This window comes from Rissa tridactyla, chromosome 2 (assembly GCF_028500815.1).
Source record: "Rissa tridactyla isolate bRisTri1 chromosome 2, bRisTri1.patW.cur.20221130, whole genome shotgun sequence".
NCBI lineage: Eukaryota > Metazoa > Chordata > Aves > Charadriiformes > Laridae > Rissa > Rissa tridactyla.
Window position 1 is genome coordinate 78,011,341 of NC_071467.1, and position 21,711 is coordinate 78,033,051.

The 21,711-nt window shown below is 37.6% G+C and overlaps 1 protein-coding gene across 10 annotated transcripts in view; it reads right to left on the minus strand.

Moving 5' to 3' along the window:
• SEMA5A (semaphorin 5A) overlaps nt 1-21,711 on the minus strand; it is a 417,613-nt gene that overhangs the window by 110,536 nt on the left and 285,366 nt on the right. For all 10 annotated transcript variants that reach the window (XM_054193340.1, XM_054193343.1, XM_054193348.1 and 7 more), the window contains one exon: nt 2,438-2,645. In XM_054193340.1, the coding sequence (XP_054049315.1) occupies nt 2,438-2,645 (208 nt within the window). The remainder of the gene's footprint in view (nt 1-2,437; nt 2,646-21,711) is intronic.

Below are 21,711 nucleotides of genomic sequence, written 5' to 3' on the forward strand. Positions count from 1 at the left end.
TTTCTCACAAAACAGAGCTAGAATTGCTGGTGAAGTCTTTAACCAGGAAGACAGCATGGATGGTAACCCTTCTGGTGCAATGGATATTTAATTATCCAAGCAAAGTGATATGACTACAAAAAATATGATTGAAAAACCCCACAAGTAATAATTTTATTTCCTTTTAAGTAAGTTGTTCCAGTGGAAGACTTCACATACCTCTGAGCAGAGGAATAAATTATAATTTCAGCAGGATTTGAGCCATTTAGCTACTGTTCTATTCAGTAAAATGGGAACAGCACCACTTTTTTTAAAAAAAAACAAAACCAAAACACCCTTAAAATCCAGTCAATTAGACCCCACTGCTCAAAAACGGAGAAGAATGCCTAGCCTGCAGCTGTGTATGAGGTTTATGATTTGAGACAGCAGTCCCACCCTGCGAGGGCAGAAGCACATTTGGGCCCTGCAGCTGGGGTAGCACTGATGTGCCTCAGGAATTGTCCTGACAGAAGCACAGGTAGCAGGGACCTTGTGGAACCTCCACATGGGCACCAGTTAAGCATATGCTCTGGAAGTCTCACCTCTGGATTTTGGAGTTCACACCTCACTAATAACACAATAGGGCTCCAGGCTTGAAATGTTTCAAGCAGAACGCAGGCTTGGTGTAAATACACTCGTATTATTGAGCTCTCTGTGTTTACAGACTCCCTAAGAAAACACAGGATGCCAGCCCAACCTCCTTTTCTGAAATAAACACATCTGCTTAAGAAAATATATTTAATGTCTTATACAACCAGAACAACATTACCATGACATATTCAAGAAAAGAGAGAAGCACAAGAATATGTCATTATATTTTTCCTTTCTCCAGATATACACACATACACCCCTCCCTCTCCCGAAATATATGTCCTTCACTTAACAAAAAGGAAGAAATAAACCAGGAAGGGTTACAGGACCACCACACATCCTGTTTCAACTTGTTAAACCAAAGAAAGATGAAACTTCGTCCTATGTTGGCCCCTAAACCAACCAAAAGCTTGAGGCAGAGACTTGCCTATATATAATTTTTCCTTAAAGTGAGCTTTGCAGGACTTCCAATGGAGCTTTGAGAGTCCTACCACAACTATTTTAGTAGAAAATACCTAAAATACTCTACATAAGACAGCATAAACAACAAGGGCTGGTAAAGAACTGTAAGGAGAATCCGCCCTTCCCCGTGTACTCCAGTTTCCCAGGGCACAGCTTTTCCTTCAGTCTTGTTCTCAACCCAGTAGCCTTTCATGCCTGGCCTCCTTTCATGCCACCAATCCCCACGTAGAGCCAGGTCCCTCAGAAAAGTCTTTCCACTGTCTCCGAGCCGCAGCTCTACACCTGCGTTCTGTGATCACCTCCTTGCTGTGACCGTGTGCGTGTTCCCTCTGACAGCCAGGAACGTCTCCATCTGCAAACAGTCACTGCCTTTCACGGGAAGTATAATCTCTCTGTCTGCTGCATAAATGATGTCTCCCTAATGCTGAGTGTAGCAGCCAAGAAAGGCAACTGGCACCCTTTCTCCCTCCTTTATTAGCCCAGCTTTTCAAAGGAACGTATATTTAACAAGCTGAAAGCAAAACAAGCTAAAAAACCCAACTAAATGCATCTGTCAGTTCTCAAAAAGCTCATCACACTGGTTCGTAGTCTACCTGATGTAAAACAGAACAATTGTATTGAATTACTGGAACCACACTTCTATCAAAGGGAAGATATAACTAATTAGATGGAATTAACAATCTCTAATAGCATATGTTTTGCAACCCAAAAGTACTTTTAGACAACCTATAGAAACGGTTGTATGCTGAACTTAAAATTCCTTAACTAACATACTACAGTCTAAGACCAAGTGATATTTTGTAAAAGTTATTTCCCTTGTTTGATGGAACAACTGTTAGCTGCACAACACTTTAATCTAGTAGAATATTTACATTTATTATGATTTCCTGGTCCAGCACTACCTCTAAATAGCCACTTTTCCAACTAGTCTTAACTCTCAGTTCATTCAATCCAGTTTTCTTTCTGAACCCACAGAGATAGTGCTTACACAGTTATAATACAGTTTCAAAAAACCTCCAAATTAAATTTGTCCACTTTTCAAGCTTTAAATATATTAAACCATCAGCTATATTGCACATTATCAGATATGTTTTCTATATAAACCATTTCTTACTGTTTCATTTCACAATTCAGAATCTGTATAATGACACTTAAATATCAATATAATTCCCTGACAGTCTCATCTAGTCTTAACAAGTTAGTAAAAGAAGTCAGAGACATTTCTGATAAACAGTGTATATAGAAAGTAATTGCTGAGAGAGGTAATTAATTTGGATTCCTACTTAGTCGATTTTCCTTCTCATTTTTCCACAACCCTCTGCAAGCATTTTTCTCTAATCAAAGCAAAGTAGCTGATTCTTCATACCTGTATGTTTTGTAAAAGAGACATCTCTTCAAGGGGACCTTAATCACGTGTTCCTGAAGGCCCACAAAAAGGACACTCTGGCTGTGCAGGATCTGAAGGCTCCTGATGGGCTCTCGCTGACTTTTCGGCAGGAGTTCAATTTCCTCGAGCAGGCAGCTGCTTGAAGTCTGGTTCATTGGGGCAAGTACTTTCTTAATAGTGCCATAGTCTGAAAAGGCAAGAGGAAAATGAGTAACTAAAAATCATACTAGCAATTCTACCTACTTGGTGTAATTCAGTGAACAAATCTTCGTCCTATGCCAGATGATTTCAATGAAGCCTCAGAAGCCACACTCAGTGTTGCAGTACTTTGACTGCAGTTTCCTAAATTTCTTATAGCACAGTGAAAAAAAACTTGAAAGCAGCCATTCAAGTTTTGTATGTGTTGTAATACAGCAAAAAATAATTTTATTAGTGCGGAACGGACTTCACAGCAGTAGTCACTAAAAAACAAGCGTTCAAAGTCTGGCTACTATAAATGCACATTCATGGCAAGGGTAACTGATTTCACGTTACCAGACTGTACTACACTTTACTATGTTTAAAGCAGTTCAAGAAGCAATAAAGTCCATCATTGCCCCAGTCTGTTTTGAAACTGTATGTGTTAAAAACTATGGGTTTTAGATATGTATTGCATTCATTTAATAAAGCACTTCTGCATGAATATCTGCAGGTCTTAATTGAGTCTAGGTCAATATAACAATAAAACAAGGCTGTGTTCCTTCTTCTTACCATCTGGATTTCGTCAAATTCTGAAAAATTCTATTTGTAGCATTTGCTCTTCAATTCTAACCTTATTGTGATTTCTAAGCAAGGAGAGCTAAGCATCAGAACCCAGTCAGATGACTGATGAGATTTCTGATTCACTCATGCAAAGTTTTTAAATAATTTAAAAATACCAAAGAACATTTGTTCTGAACACAGAGGACCACATTCTCACACTGATAAATATTTTAGGTAGCTGTCTGACCAAAACTGCATTATGCAATTTTCTATGTGCCAGCAATAGTAAAAATTAAAGATCCAACACTGCAAACGCATACTGAGATCAGCTGTTACTCATGTGAAGTCTTGAAAGGCTGTAACATCTCTTGTGAGTCGGTAACAATTGCAAGACATACGTTTGGGATGCTCTGTTTTGCAGACCAGTAAGTACAGTTTTTGCCGCCACCAGCACAAGGCCAGAGGCTTGGTGGTGAGCCAGCAGCGCGGGGTCTCAGGACGGCTCTGGCCCTGCCTTGGCCGGAGCTGGTTTTAGCCGTGGCAGCAATCGCCTGGTGGCCACGTGCCTGTGGCCTCCCTGTGCTGGCTTCGCTCTGGGAGCGCCCGGGGCGGGGGGCTGGCACCCCTACGTAGTCACTGCCGGACAAACAGCCCCTGCGGGGTCACGGGGCTGGGGGAGGGCAGCCTGCGGCTCCCAGACTTTGCCTGGGAAGCGATGAGGAACAGCAAGTAAGCAACCTTAAGAAAATACCCCAAAAAGTAGCCTCATGCAGACTCCAAAACCGAAGAGGAGGTGGAGAAACCAAGATGCTAATTACTGTTAAAGTCTTCTCCCTGGCCTGAGGAAGACTGAATAGTCAATCTTAAGACCTGGAGAAGAACTGGAAGGGGGAGCACAACACTAAATAACAGGGGGCATCAGTAGGAAGTTTATATATAAGATTTTAACCATATTAACAAAACTTTAGTAAGTAGATACTATGGACTTAATTTTATTAGACAGTCAAAACGAATTAGACGAACTATAAATGCTTAGCTCAGTATATGAAGTGCATTCCCCTTTATCCATAACAAGCTTTTGAATGTAGCAGATCATGTCTGCATGTTAGTCTTCTGACTGACCTCTCAATTCCCAATATAACCACTTCATATAACTGTTTACATTTTTTGCCTTTCTCGGTATAAACAAGCTTTTCAGGATTTACTGTATGTAAGGGTATTTTTTAGAAAGAACCTTTTATTAAATTACACTCTTAATTTTCATTAAAATTTAACTTTTTCACATTAAAAAAATTTCTAATTTGACTATCACTTTTTTTCCAAACAACCTAAAGTAGACTTATATCCAAAAATTAATTAAACTTTTGCCAAGACTCAGTTTTGTCTCACAATTAAGTGATAAATAGCTCAAGTGAAGAATGTAGTTACAGGCAGTGTTTGCACCGCTGATTGTTGGATACAAAATCTAAACGATAATTACAGCAAGTTTCAAGGTCAAAATACGGACTGAGAAGTGCCCAGAAAAAAAAATCACTGGCTGCATAAGTTAGTGACTGAGTGAAAAAACAAATTATTTTTTTTAAGCACAGAAACTGGAAAAACGTACTGCGGAAGAAAAGAAGAAGCAGCGAGATCATTTTACACACGTAAATGAGCTGGTATTCACTTTACAGATCAGTTAGTACAACTCTGTATCGCTTGTCTAACTGGCAGCCAACAGATTCAGTGTGATTCATGTTACATTGCATTTAGCTGTTTCCTGCATGAGACAAAAATCAGGTACGCATTCAGCACGTGCTTCTCGTACAGACTAATATTTCTTCCTGCCACTGTGCTGAGTCTGGCATCTACAGACATCATTTGCTGTCACCTCCCCAAAGATAAAAGAGAAGAAAAAACCACATAACTGGAGGCCTCCTTCCCCCATGCCTACACACGTATTTAATTTAGAAGAGCAGCTTTGGACAAGAGAATATGATGAAAACCAAATATTTTGTGTTTCTTTTCTCCTCAGTAAATTTGTTTATTGTAGAGGGCGAAGTTACAATTTTTTATAACGTTCAGGTCTATGACCTGGAGAATATGGTTACAGCAGCATACCACCCTAGAACAAAATAAAATATTCTCCCTTTGAGAACTGCAGCATTAATGCCTTCCCCAGGACAGCTGTCATTGCTCTTGCTTGTCCTTCTTATCTTGGCATACAGTCTCCGTTCCTCCCATTTCCTTTTGCTTTCTTTCAGCATCTCCCAAATCATTCCTTTCCCATTTGTTGTCTAAGAGGATCAGCACTCATACAGAAATGTCAAAAGTCATAAATGACTGGGCTTTAAATGAAGAAGCAGCTCCAGAGATCCCACAGATTACCAGGAAGAAACACCACCCTTCGCAGCAGCAATGTGGGTCATACACAAGTTCAGTAAAAATGAATAAAATGTTATCTGAGATCTACCTCTGCCTCAGTAAACTCTCCTACTTCTGACTTCCTATAACCTATCTTCTCTGCTTTGAATTCCTCCTGCCTATGACTCTGATTTTGCATGGGCTGCCCGGTAGCCTAAACTAGGATGAGGATCTGTTTTAATTCTGCAACTTTGAGACAGACACTGAATTGGTGGCTATGTTCAGCAGACTATGGTATGTAGCTATCAACCTCCTCAAACTATACTAGCATGTAATACGGGCTATACCAGGCTTCCTTCCAGCGGAAAATCATAGCCCTTGCATCAGTACTTTCAAAAGCTAGGTGCTTTGCTCCAGTGTTTCCAATTCTACTACAATGTGTGCAACATTACGCATCCAGCCTCCAGCAAAGATCGCAGATTTCTTAAAGAACTTGTAAAAGTCCCATCCACAAGAGAGTTGTCTGTTCAGCCATTTTCGCACCACAACTGTAAAGCAAAATAAAACGAGAAGCAGGGAAAGAAATTAGTCTTGAATACGGCTCTAGGGTATGGAGGTTTTCAGGCCTGTCAAAATCTTTGAAGTCAATATTTACTTTATAATCAAACTAACTGTCCACTTCTGCCAAGAAATAGCTAAGAAGAATAGTAAACACAGACCTTCCTAATGGATGTAACTTTATGGCCATGGACACAGGGAAGTTCCAGTTTCATCACAAATGTCAAGGCTGAGTCCAACAGCTATTTAAGAATTCGAATGAATGGCATCTTTGCATCCTGAGCACAAGCAAGACATGCTGGAATAGATCCAGACACCTGACAGCCTTCGTTTAAGGATGACCGAGTACACACAGGAGTAGTAAAAGATAATGACATTGGCCAGGATGAGTAAATAACGTGCTTTGTTAACTTGTACCGTGATACTTTTAAAGAGCTCTGCAAAACCAGCAACGGAACGTTAGAAATCCAGTCACTGTGAATGAAGATGAAGAGGAAAGAAAAATTACAGATGAAATATTGGTATGTAACGTGTAGGAGACTGTGAAGAACTGAATGGAAAACCTGAGATGGAGTTGTAGAGAACAAGCTTGGAGGCAACAGAGTCGGTAATGAGCAAAAGGACAATGGGACAAAATCAAAGGATGATCTCTAAAACTGAAAAGTAATGTTTAAGATGTAAATGGTATAAAGCACAACCAGCAAAGGAGAACACTGCAAGAGTGTGGTTAGAATCATTACAACATCTGTGGTGACACTTGCAAAGGAAAACAAAAACCAAACAAATGGCAGTTGCAACAAACTAATAAACCTGTAATGTCTTGATTTTCCTAACAGAAATATGAACACTCAAAGAAGCTGTAGCTACTTCTTGATAAATATTTATAGGAGACTTTATGTTTACAAAACATTGCTGCATTCTTCAAGCAAAACCATCTTTAACAAATCATCCAAAATGAGGCAGTATCGAAGGAAGTTCATTTCAATTCTTTAAATGAAAGGAAAAAAATGTCTTCATCTCAACCCATGAGTTTTTTTTTCCTTTCCCCTCCTTTTCTCCTTCTTTTCTCTCCCCTATTGGGGGGGTGGGGTGGGGGGAAGTGAGCGAGTGCCTCTGTGGTCCTAGTTGCTAGCTGGGGTTAAACCATGACAGAAGTAAAACCTAATTTAATCTTCATTTTAGTATAGTTTAGCATAGCACCTCGAAGAAAGGGTTTGTCTACAGAAAGCAACTGAACCAGCACCAGAACGTAGAATCCAAGTCAATGTTTTCCAGAGGAGAAGCCTACCATACTATCTTTCAGTAATGTTGCAAAAACAAGTCATCGGTACCTTCTAAACTGTATGAGTTGCCAGCAAAAGAAACTTGTAATAGTCTCAAATATATCCTCAGCCCTCTTGTATGCTCGTGTTTGTGACTTCACAAGTATTCCTATACTTTCTGAGCACAATAAGGTGCCTTTACAGATCGGAAAATCTCCTCGCATATAGCAAGGAAAACTCAAGAACAGCAAAATCAACTGCACATTATAAACTAAGAATAGTCAGTGTAAATAAGGGCCTATTTTGCAATTTCCCCACAAGACCGTGTTTAGAAAAGCAAGATGTTTTAAGTAGATGAAAGAATATAGTCAATACAGATGAAAGGGGCAGTCAACGCAACACACAGAAAACGGAAGCTAAAGCTATATTCGGTACTTGAGTGACATTTGTAATTGAACTTGTATAAGGTACCACCAATGCAAGAAAAACACTATGTATATTATAATATGTGAAAACAGATTCATTGACACCTTTAACAATCTGTCAACATAATAATCAGGTTTTTTTGTTATAAAGAAAAGCTTAAAATTAATAGATGGATATTTGGGAGAAGTGCAGTTTTAAAGTGTAGTTGAAATGTAGTTGAAATTACATATATTTTCAAGTGTAATTTGAAATAGGTTTTGGAAAATTATATTCATTTTTTATTTTGCCCATTGTACACTGTTTTTGCATATTATTTGTTGTATACAAATTATTTTTCCAGTGGGAAAACAAAAACATTCAGGCAGTATTAAGACTGCTGAAATTAAAGAAAAAAAAATTATTAATGTTATATTCCTTTTAAATATTATCCATGCATGTATATACAGTGTTTACATTCATTAGATAACATTTGTATTAATTAAACACCACAGAAACAAATAAAAAAGGGTATTAGGGTTGCCTTCAAGGCAGAAGTCTCTCAGAAGAATAAATAGAAATACCAAACATAAAATTGATGTACAGAACGTTTAATGGTTGGACCAGATTATCTTAAAGGTCCCTTCCAGTCCAGACAATTCTATGATTCTATGTATAATAGGACAAAATCAAAGGAAGTGCAAGGTGACTGATGTTGTATCATCAGTATTTGCTTTCTTCCACCCCAGGAACTCAAACAAAGCTCTACCGCAAACATGCAATCGGTTAACAGCAGAAAATTATTCCAGTGACACAAGTATTAGGTTGCATAAGGGCTTAAGTGCGCTTAACACAGAAAAAAGACACAGAAAACAGTTAATGCAGCAGCTGGTTGAGCCTACAAAGGGAAAGCCCACGGCTTACAATTTAGCAATCTGAAACACCAAAAAAGATGGATATGGTACACAGAATATGAGAGGATTTAAAACATGTTATTTTTTTCCCTTCCTAAAAATAACTTTAAAATTAGTTAAATCATCAGTAGAACATGGATAATTAAAGCCTTCGCTATAATCTGTTTTCCCATATGGGGGTGGGGTACAATTTGGTTTAAAGCAAGGGCATATTTAGAAGATAAGATAAAATAACCATTCTCTGTAACTGAATTTATCTTTTACCTCCAGGTTTCTGAGATACTTATTTATACTTGATTTACAGCAATAGGTTTTTAATCATAATACAGCCTAAAGGACAAGGGAAAGACTGAGCTTCAACCCTTCTGCATTAAAAATTAAAAATATATTATGGGTAAATTTAGGACCCCTACAATCATAGAGAAAACAAAAAGAATATACTTTGATGTTAAAATACATACTAATTATTTCTTTGGGAAAAAACTGAACCTCAAAAATGAATACGGAATTATGATGTTTTATCAACCCAGAAATCTCAATTTAAAAAAAAACCAAACATTTTATTTTTAGAGCTGGTTTACATGTTCATAGTTTGTCTCTCCATTTGAAATTAAACCACTGTTTGAACAATCTGATCAGTGTCCTAGTTAATTTTTTCTCTACTTTCAATGTATTTCTTGGTATAATGAAACATATGTGATGTGATTTTTCAAGAAGTTTCAGTCAAAAATAGAGGTTAAAAATCTGAACGTGTTCTGTTTTGCAGCCTTGATAGAGAATAAAAACTGTGCTCAGCTTATGAAGAATTTAAACAATAAAACACTGACTGCCTTGCCATTACAGCTCATTATCATCATGATGATAATGTGACAGTGGTGGATACTAACAGAAATACAGATACATCTATTAGATTAAAAAGGTAATCACGTAATTGTATAACAAAAGCTTCTAACAAATATCGTAGCTGGAAATACAAAAAGAATTTTGTTGCATTTCCCCAAGAAATATTGTAAATTGTTCTGCCCTTTTAATATGGAGACTTATTTTTAAATACTAAATAGGATAAATGAAATGTTGGTTATCCTCTGTGCCATCACTTACTCACAGGAAATAGAAAAGCTTAAGCTCTCCCTTACTGAGGTGTCTTAGTTTTCCTTACTCCATCATAGAATACTGTTGGAGAAGAAAGTATGCAAGCAACCTGGAAAACTCACCCATCATTGCTCAGGGACATTTAATTAAATGCCATTAACTGAGCAACAGTAATCCATGTGATGAACTTGTTGCTATAAAAACTAGTATCAATACCACTGAAAATCTGGAATAAAAATAGATAGTACTTGGTTTCTGCCACCTGCAGAAAATATACACACGCCCCCAAGAAGTGAGTCTGCCCTAACTGACGTTCTTAGATTACCTAGTTGGTTTTTACAGTTGCAAGAATGCAAAACAACTAAAAAATCTACATAATCTACCATGTGAGCTATATCTTTAGCTGAATCATTACAGCATCATCAATGTGTCTCAATAAAGTGGTCTTTATAAGTAGAACAAGACATGTTAGATTTTTTTTAAAAGATACATTATGGGGCTTGAGAAATCTTGCAGCTTGTTCATGTGAAACCTTAGCCCAAAACAGTGAACATTTTTGGTCTTGGAGATTTTGGCCCCATGTGAAGTAAATATAAAACCAGGTCTTTTCTAGTTCTAGGTCTATTCCAGAAAGAAAAGCAGGGGAGTTGGTTTTATTTTTTTTTTATTTTTTTTTTTAATGATCCCAGATTTTAAACCAAATCATCCTCTTTCCATGCCAAATTTCAAAGGGCTTTGTATTTCAGAGCTTGTTTATTTCTGCTATTGCTAGAGAGTAACAATAATCTAAGAATCATCGGCCACATAAGAGCACAGAATTTTACAGCTTAAAAGCTTTTAGGGAAGTCCGGGAACAAATATAGTCATTGCTGGTCTGCTGGTCTTTCTACTCAACAGAGTAGAAAGAGAGAAGTTAACAAAAATGATCAGGGAAGCAAAGAGTCCCAAATTTAAGGAAAAGCAACTTCCACAACTAATCAATCAAAATTTCCTGCTTCCTGTCAAACTACACAGAGTTTACAGCAATCTTACAATTAGTCATTCAGCTGTCTGGTGTCTTGACAATTAGAAAGGAAAAATAAGTGTTAAACTGGTACACATATCATTTTAATATATTTCAGTAAAAGGCACATTTAAATTATACACAAATAGTTATACCACACAGCGTTTATTGTCTAACGGCTTCAAAGCACAGAATAGCTACTTAGCTATCACACTCAGGAAATAGGAAAGGTTTGGCTTTTTCTTTGAAGAGAGTTTTGGAAGCAGCAGAAGAAAAATATAGAAAAATCCTACTTTAAAATATTCTTCTCTAGGTAAAACCCCTTGTGTTTCTGCAATCTGGTTTGGTTTTGTTTTTAAATTCTTGGATGTAACTGCAGCAGTTTTGAAAGATAGTCTCTAAAAAGCAAGCATGCGCAGTATTTTAGATTTACCTTCTTTATCTTTGGCTCTGACTCCTTATTATTCCCTCTTCCCTATTACATTTCAAGTAAATATTGATGTGCTTCCTTACAGTACTGGAAATTAATTTGAATTAAAGCTGAAATGAAGTACATTGTTGATAATGCTTGTCAACAAAGGAGATACGATGGTACATTACACCTCCCCAGGCTTTTATGCAGGAGAGATGATTTAAGTCATCTGCCAAGATTAAGAATCTGAAAGGTGCAATTTTAGCCACAATCTATTTGCATACTCTCTGAAATGATTAGCAAGAGAGGCTTCTTAATGCCCTAGTGGCTATTCCAAGAGAAATTCAGTTGTATCTCTGCAACTAGAGGAGCTTCTCATGGCTGTATGTCAAAAGTTAATATGTAGTTATTTTATGAAGGTAGTATTCATGGACCATCCTTTGTATACGGGAATTAGAACTACTGATTCAAAGACTCATTTGAATAAAAAAAGGCTGACCTACATACTAGTTATTCCAAAATAAAGAGCTTTTTTCAAAAAAGATGTGTGTTTGGTAGGATAGAAAGAACATGAAAGTTAATGACAAACACTGCTCAACAATTATTGAAGATTAAACTCAACCCCCCACCCCAAAAAAAGGAAATTTAGTTTCAATTTTCAAATACGACAATTTTGGAATGTATCTATCAATGGAAATTAGGACAACTACCATCTCAATCCTCTTTTTATTGATTTCCAAAGAAAGCTTCTTAAACATACTGAATTCTTTAGAACACTTCTATACCCTGTAGACTTAATTCCCATATACGATGATGTCTCAAAAGCATCAAGGAGATATTCAATTTGTAGTTGAATCAGCAAAGGCTTCTTCTATTAATTACCATGTAATGAGTTAAATACCTACTTTAATACAGAAAACATCTACCACTCCTTAAAGTACAACAGATTGTAAGTTGTTACACTTAAAGTTTCCACTGGCAGTGTTTCCTACGAATCAAAAAGGCATTACATTTCAGAAGATAGTGCAATTTGAGTACCATCCCTCAGTGGCCATTTCATGTCTCTCATGTCAAACTGGAATTTAAATCCAGCTCCAGATTCATTCAAGATCTTTCAAATAAATCGAAAATTCAAGTTCCAAAGGGAAATCCTGGCTTGTACCAGGAATAGTGTGGCCAGCAGGACTAGGGCAGTAATTGTCCCCCTGTACTCAGCACTGGTGAGGCCACACCTTGAATACTGTGTCCAGTTTTGGGCCCCTCACTACAAGAAAGACATTGAGGTGCTGGAGCATGTCCAAAGAAGATCAACGGAGCTGGTGAGGGGCCTAGAGCACGTCTTAAGAAGACCAGCTGAGGGAACTGGGTTGTTTAGTCTAGAGAAGAGGAGGCTGAGGGGAGACCTTATCGCTCTCTACAACTACCTGAAAGGAGGTTGTAGTGATGCTGGTGTCTGCCTCTTTCCCCAAGTAACAAGCGACAAGACAAGAGGAAATGGCCTCAACTTGCGCCAGGGGAAGTTTAGATTGGATATTAGGAAAAATTCTTCACCAAAAGAGTTGTCAAGCATTGGAAAAGGCTGCCCCGGGAAGTGGTTGGGTCACCATCCCTGGAGGTATTTAAAATGTGTAGATGTTCTTTTACTTAATTCTTTTACTAGTTTGGAAGGGACCTTTAAAATCATCAAGTCCAACCTCAAGCTAACACTGCCAAAAAACATCACTAAACCGTGTTCCTAAGCACCACATCTACCCGTCTTTTAAATACGTTTATGGTGCTTAGGGACATGGTTTAATGGTGGACTCGGCAGCATTAGATTTACAGAACTCAATGGTCTTAAAGGTCTTTTCCAACCTAAATGATTCTATGATTCTATACCCCATATGAGTGTTGCTGCTATCTGGATCACTGTATCAACAGACTGACTTTTCTGTCTTGTGTTGCTGTGTTCATTGCGGAGGATAATCCCATGGAAATGTATCAGATTTGCTCAAGGCATGGCTACTCGATCATCTCCCCATACCAAGTATCACCATTTATACCCTTCAGAAAGTTATATTAAAATGTGAGAATTCAAACACATAACAACACTTTAGAAACTAACATCGATTTAAGAAATGCAGCTCGTGCAGAGAGGGTATAGTTAAAACTACAGCATAAAATCTTTAGATGAGGTGTTAATGAGTTTGAAAAGAGAAAGTTGTTCCTCAGGATTTGGTAAACAGGTGACTGACAACAATTTCAAGTTTGGCTCTAATACTCCACATTCTTTATCTTATTCTTCCTTGTGGAAATATCAGAAAATCTCAGGTAGGCAATACAGAGCAAAGGCACGATTCGTAACAACATCAAGTACGAAGTCCTTGATCTTATCAAGCAATAATCTCATTTTGAATTTGTATTTAATTTACCCAAGTTCTGTCTATAAAGTTCTCGGTAATAAAAAATATTTGCAAGGATCATGAAGAATGAAGCCAGCATTCTCAAAGAAGTCCAGTATAACATTTTTTTGGTCTTGCAACAGACTGAAGTAACTTGGCATGGAAAAAGACATATTCTCCTAGCTCAGAAAAGGAATGCACTTCAACATCAGTTCAAAATGAAATGCAATATCAAGACTATGTTAGAGCACCAAACTTACAGCCAAAACAAAATATATCTATTTATTGCCTTTGATCATAGTTACTGTATTTGAATCAAACAGATGCTGCCAATATACACAGTAACCTGTGAGCATGTGGTATGAGACTACCTTTAACAAGAATACCAATTTTTTTTCTTTTTTTTTTCAGAAGTCTCAAATATTTTGGTCCATTGGATATGAATTCTCATTTTAAATCAAAATATTATCATAAGAAACAATTATGTAAGGATTGCTTAGGGCTGTACTTAAGGTTGTAGTTAAAGTGAGCTATCTAGTTCATACTTACAGACCTAAATTAGGACAAATTAGGCAGCAGTGCAGACACAGGCAGTTGAGAAAAGTGTGACTGGCAACACTGTTTTGTTTGCAACATGAAAAAATTTTATGCCCTAAGAGCAGTTAGTTGGTAACTAAGCAGACCCAACATAAAGAGCTACACGTGAATACCATATATTCCAGAGAATGCCCATTTGGCAATATATTGTAACTACAGCCACTCTTGTAGGCAACATCCAGCTTTCACTGTATTAAAAAAATCACACATGCACACACAAAACTCGCAGCCCTGAGGCAAAGACAACGCCTGAACTCTTATGGTTCTGAATGGGAAATGTTACACCTGTCAAGAGATGCATAATTTTGATATCCTGGTTTCTGAAAAGAGAAAGAAATAAAACTATAAGGCTGCCTATAAGTAGATAGGACTGGACTTCTCAGATAGTGGAGATGAGAACCTCTAAAGAAATGTGTAACCTCTAGCTAAAGGAGTAGCGTAGATAATACACATAGATATTAATCACAAGATGAAATCGTTCTTTTGATATACGGCTTGCTATCTGACACAGAGCAGCAGTGAAGAATACCACACTGTACACAAAGGATAAAACTACTATCGAGTACAGGCCCTGGATCCCTGCCAGTCTCCCCAAGTTGAGACGTATTAACTCTGATTGGATCTGACCAGACAGGGAGTGCTTACTGCTCCTATTATTTTTCATTGCCTTCCTTCGTGCCACCACAATAATAAATATCTTGTACTACCCAACGCACGCTATGAATATGATAGTGTTTTCCCACTGAATAAATTTTCCAGTGCTTAGATCAAAGAAGCATTTATATGCACAAGTGGAATAAACTACTTCTCAGATAATAACCCACAATAAACCTCGCCTGATTTCTTAACTGAGTCATACGTGGCTATTTTCATTGGAAGTGTCAGAAAGACAACTGACTACTGCACGGATCCAGAAGCATCATAAACTTGGCCGACTAGAATGTTTGAGGGTCTATCCTTTACTCAAACTCATTTGCAGTTTGCATAGTACATGCCCCTATGCCTCAGTCCCCAGATGGGCCAAATCCAGTACATACACTCAGTATAAATCCAGTACGATGTGCATGGAACTTCAGCAGCAATTTCTGCTTAAAGCATAGTTTTTATTCAGAAATACAGAAGGAAAGAATGATGCCGATTTCTTTCTAATCTGAAGTAAATTAGGAAGTAAATGGACAAGAGAGAGAAGCAAAGTTGGGATTAGACACATGAACCTAAAAACCCCTCACCAGAAGACGTTCATCTCACTACTCTAGGGTATTAAAGCAGTAATAGCCATAGTATATAATACATATGTAATATAATTAATAATATGCAATATGATTATTTGTCATTATATTATTTATATAATAGTCTTGGAGTCAGGACATCTGGCAATAACAGGAAATCTCACAGAGCTTGTTAGTTAAAAATCAGCTCTTATCTTCTAGCCAAGTGATCTAATCATTCCTATTCCTCCTGAAGGTGTCATTCCTATTCCTTCTGAAGGTGTGCAGCTGTAGAACCAAATTTCCAAGATTCATGGGATAAAAAATAAAAATAAAAAAAAAATAGAAGAACGAATCTGTAGACAAGTGAGTCTCTGCTCCAAATATTATGACTCTTATCCAGTGACTTGATACATTAAAATATGGAACCTCATCTATTTTTTTGTGAACCTGCCTGAAGGTTACAGGATTCTTCACGCAAAGGCTACATATTTGGAATAACACATTTTGATTACTCTTACGAGTCACAGAACAAAGTAAATAAGGCATATCTTAACTGAGAAATTCTTTAGCTTATGAAGATTTGCCATGTCGTATGACCAGAGCTGGGTAAACATGAGCAAAAAAAAAATCCACAAATACTATTGTGGAAAGCCCTCACTGATTACTAGTGGCACTGCTTGTATTTGCTTAGTTGTAAACATTCAGATTGATTGAGGTTTAATGGGGAAAAGGCCGCAGAATGAAGAAGCTATAAACGTTAACAAAAACAGAAGTAGAAAATCACATTTGATGATTGCTTTACTGATCGCTCACACTGAATATCATACATATAATATCATCATGCTTGTGACCGAACGTTTTTTTCTTTTTTTTTTTTTTTTAGGGTCAAAGATGAGTTTCGTGTAGGGTTTGGACTTTTATTTCTCCCATGATTTAACTATTTTGCTTTCTTCTTTGGTTGGCAGGGGTTCATTGAGTCACTCTTATGCATGTCCACCTTAAATGAAAGGCTTTTAAAAAGTAAAAAGCCTTGCAGAATATTCTAAGGATGCTGACAATGCTCAGCAGTGTGCTAAGTTACCTAATCTTTTCTGAAAAGTTCTGATACCACCAAGTCGCTCCAAAGGGAAGGCTTCCTCCCCACACCACTCAGGATGGGTCCTGAACACTGACTGTGTACTCATGCAAGAGTTACACAATTGGTTCAAACATCAAACTTTGTCCCAAGATAAAGATGATCCCAACAGCTGTACATTACCAGGGGCATAACAAGATATTTATTTGAATATAGGCTTAGATGCTAATAGATAACTTGGATTTGAAGATAGCAGGAACACTGAGTACCATGTAAGACACCTCTTTTGCTCACAGCTTCGCATTCTGTGTATTAGAATTATCTAATAACAAATGAATGTAGGGGTTTAGCAAGTCTAGCTTCCCTGTCAGGAAGAAGAGGTGATAGTTCCCAAAAAACCAGAAAGGTTATTTGGGCATTCTAAGTTTATATAGTAGTCAAACCGGATTTAAAAGCTCAGCATCACTGTGACAAAGAGGAGCTGGTCTCTTTTAAAGGGAAGGTTTGAGGCTTTGTCTCCAGCTCATCATGATCTCTCCCTTCCTAGCATTAGTCTCGCGCCCATGCAAGCAAAGCCAGCTGTTCTTCAGCCAACAGCTGTTTCTTGCAGCAATTCCAGCTTCCAGTGGCAGCACAAAAGCGCGCACACCGTATGTTCTTTGGACATTTATTTATAGTCTTTAGCCAATAGAGCTGGGTAATTATAAAGACATAACGATAATTTGTGAACAGAAAAAAAGGGCTTCTCCTTCTAAAATTTGTCCCATGAGAGAACAGAATACCAATGCCATGTACTTACAGAAGGCAACTCATGAACATGCTATCTAAAATATGAACAAACTATATGAGCAAATATCAGCAACAAACTAATCAAAATCATGACCTATTTATGAGTTGATTATAATAACAAAAAATGACTACAAATAAGTGGTGGGTAATCTGTGAACCAAATAAAGGGCTACGATTCTCACAGATAAATTGCTGTCAATTAATAATTTAACCAGCTCTAGTTAGAGCCAACTATTTATTAAGAAACCTCTATAGCACTCTCCAACTGGAGCTGGCAGAATGATTAATCTCTACACACAGTGATAAAGCCAAGGGAAATCAGTACTACTGGACATTTAAAACGCTGGGTTTCATTCTCTAGAGCCCTATAGTATCATTTATAACTATGTAGCCTGGACTTTAGACATGGGCATTCTCATTTGGTAACATTTTAAAGCCACTTTGCTCAGTACAGATGACACAATACACAAGGCAGTGGCAATTCAACACTTCCTGCTTAAATTGCGTAGTAAAACAACTACGGCTTACACTATCCTTCTTTATCTTTAAAGATATTCTACATGGAAAATAACATAAATATTCTAGCAGGAATATATAGCAAGCATTCTTCGTAACATTAGCGTAAATTCCAGAGTGAACACTAGAGTCTTGAAGACAAACCATGCAAACTTTTAAATCTTTTTTTTAACTTTGAAGTAAAATGTTTCCTGCAAAGATTAATCATATAAACAAAGTATTCATTTAGCTAGGGTTTTCCTTTATTGGAGGTATTGGACACTGCAAAAGGAGGAGAGAATAAGGTTATTAATTTTATGATTTACTGCACGATTTTTAAAAAAAAAAATGTTCAAGATCATCATGTTGCTGTTAGGACTGGTGTCTTCCAACATGCACTGGTTTTAGACAGCAGGGTAAACTGATGACTGTCCTTGCCTCAAGTCTCTTAAAATGACATTGCATGAGGCCAGGAGGATAAGAAGTTACAGGGAAGTAGTTTGTTGCAGAGACGTTTTACAACTGTGTAAAAGCGCACTATGCCTTTGCCATGCAATGGCATGAGAAACAAAGCAACTGTGTTTTCTGTTAGAACAGAAGAGAAATAGTTTTAAAAGGTGACAACTGCCCGCCACAGTGTCTATGCCTCATTATGCATCTGCACTTTGATTTTCCTGTTTCTCTGTTTTTGAACTAGAAAGTATTAAAACATACAAATAGACTTCCTTCCACTTTCACACTTGGCTTGTGACTCAAATTATGACTACTTTGATCATTATTATTATTGCCTTTATATTGTAGTTTATAGACTAAAAAGGTGCTTTTCAAACTGAGAGGAAATATCTCTAGCTCCTTTCTACAAAATTATCTGCACATTACTTCCAATAACCTCAACAAACCTGAGAAAATACAGTCAGAAGTAGAACCAAATTGGAAAAAATGCAGTCAGTTTAAGCATTGTTTCTCTCTTCACTATGTATGAGACACATACAAGCATATGTTTTTACTTATAATTTTAAGGTCCATAACTTCACAGTGCTACATATATTATGACACCATGCACATTAAACTGTGAAAGCTGCACACTTTGATCAGAACCTGTAGTCTGCCAAGAAAATGACAATATTTCATCTGAGACATTTTAGCAAAAACACATGCAGAACAGTGTTTTTTCTTGTTAAGACCTTGGGTTGTTCCCTAGCAAAAAAGTGTCATGTATTAATTACAGGGGGGAAAAAAAAAATAAAGAAGAAAAAAAAAGATAGAACTGTAACAAAAATCACAGAGGAATCAAATCATGCCATACTTTGCATCAATTCACTCCCATCTAATAAGACAAACTGTTTTGATAGCATTTCCAAACTGAGTTTCACGCACACTTCCAAATCACTTCAGGAGGTTTCTGTATAATATAGAGCATTGCAGCTTTATGAGAAAAATGTTATATTTGTGGAGATGTATTACCTGTTATAACCCTTCTAAAGGCAAATGTATGAAAAATCCATCTGCATTTTAAAAAAATGTATTTTGAAATTTCTCTGTGAAATCTCTCCACTTCATAATAACTGCTGTATGTATTTAATGAAAATTATTTTCATCATTATCATCTGCACTGCTACCTACAATTTTGACTCTTAAGAGAAGGGAAAAATACTTTCTAGAACTTCTTTGAAAGGGAAGTTCAAAACCTGTTGCAACATCCCTCAGTTATCTTTAAGTCTCAGATAAAACCTGGCTTTATGGCATAAAAATTCAGGTCCAGTTCAGTGAACATCCCACTCTTTAGAGACATGTAATGTAGGCAATAGTACATCTTTCCTCAAGTTTCATATTCTCTTTATAAGTCAGCCACACCCCAATTTCATCAATGCTAAACTATAAATCCCAATAATCAAGATCCACCACTGGGCAAATACCATTTCTACTCAGGATATGGAGGGGACATCCTCAGTCCACTGGGACAGTGCAAATATTACTTTTCTGAACTCCCAAGAAATAGCAACCAGAAACCATTTTCAGAATAGCCTCAAACTAGACACCATACTTAATTTTCTTATTCCTTCTCATAAATCAATACATTTTGCAACAGTCCTCTAAATAAGGGCTACTTGCTCTTGTTGCAGCGTCCTGTTTTCTGAAAAATGCTTTGAAGACCTTTTGATATTGGCAACGTTTTTAACTATCGAACACCTAGGCATTTAAATTGAAAGGGAGAAATAAAAGGCAGAAAGAAATGGGGGGGGGGGGGGAAGAGACAAAACTATGACATACATAGCACCATTTTGCTTTGATTTTTTTCTAATGAAGAAGGAAGTAAAGTCTTTTAAAACTTGAAACACCAGAATATTGGGTTGTTTTCTAGCTTGCTCTAATTTTAACTAATTATTATAGATGATTTTTAGTTCAGAATTTCTGTGAATGCCTTCCTTGACTTTCCTTTCTGAATCAATGAAAACTGTTTCAGGGATTTCTGCCTGCCTCAAGCCAGCAGCACTGCTAGTTCTAAGCAACACAAAATGTGCAGGAACTGATATATCCCTTCGTTCTGTGTTAGAAGTCAGTGCAGCGAAAGATTAAGATGTGTTTCCAAAGTACTAAAGCACATTTTTGATATGAGCGGTAGCTGTTAAATCCCAGCACATCAGAATCTCCTAGCAGAATGATGACTTGGCAAAGGTTTAGGAAATGAAGACTGTTGACAGAGCAGATTAATGCATTTGTTTGCTTACTCCCAGTCTCCCCTTAAGTAATATTATATCTATTTAAGGTTTAATGAAATTAGATTACACTTTTATACTGTCAGGGTTATTCTCCTCTATAATATTTGTATTCTAATCACAGGGTGGATAGGTAAGTGAATGCGAGGGAGGGAAGAGAGAATTTTCTCTTAACCACTGCCCATCTGCTTCAAAGAATGGGGTTTTTCCTTTGAGTCACCAAGACAGCAAGACAGCAGAGCATTCATTTGTATTCAATCCAATCTATATGCCTACCTTTCCACTGAATCAGCTTTGTGCATTCCAAAATACAATTTTTGTAAGAATGTTGTAATGAACTATAACTACAAAAGTTATGCAGAGTACGTCTCACACAGCATAGGTTGGATCCATCCTGCTTTACATCAGTAGGTGTAAATTGTTTACTGCCAGTACTTCTGTTAGAGTTGAATGCACTCCCCTTTTGGCAGCAGAAAATACAATGACATCTATTATCACAGGGTTGAGTGAAAATGTACTTTAGCCCAACCGATTTGCCCATTGTAGTGGCATACAACAGACAGACGGTAATTTAGGTTGGAAGGGACAACAGGAGGTCTCAAGTCCAACGTCCCGCTCAAAGAACAGCTAGCTATAACACAGACTGGGTTGCTGTCTAGTCTCGAAAACCTCCAACAATGGAGACTGCACAACTTCTCTAGGAAATTCGATCCAGTGCTTGACTGTCCTCGGAGTGAAAAAGTCTTTCTTTATATTCAGTCTGAAATGCTCTGCCTGTTGTCTCGTGTCTTCCCACCATGCACCACTGTGAGGAGCCTGGCTCCGTTCTTCATGTATCCTATAGGTATTTGTAGGCTGTTACTAGACCCCCCCACTGAAGTCTTCTCTCCTCTAGGATGAACAAGGAGTTCTCTCAACTTCTCCTCCTAGGGCATGGTGATGCAGCCCCCACCAGAAGGTGGTCCTCCACTGAATTTGGTTCAGTTTATCAACATCCTTCTTGCATTGGAGGGAGGCCAAAACTGCATGTGGTCTAAAGTGTGTGGAGCACATGGGGATAATCTCTTCCCTTGATCCAGTGGCTACGTTCCTGTTAATACAGCCTGAGACACTGTTGGCCTTCTTTACTGCAAGGGCACGCTCTTGGCTCATATTCAGCTTGCTGTCTACCAAAGTTCCCAAGTCCTTTCAGCAGAGTTGTTTCCTAGACAGTCAGTCCCCAGCCTCAGTCATTGCATAGAGTTGGTCTGCCCCAGATTTG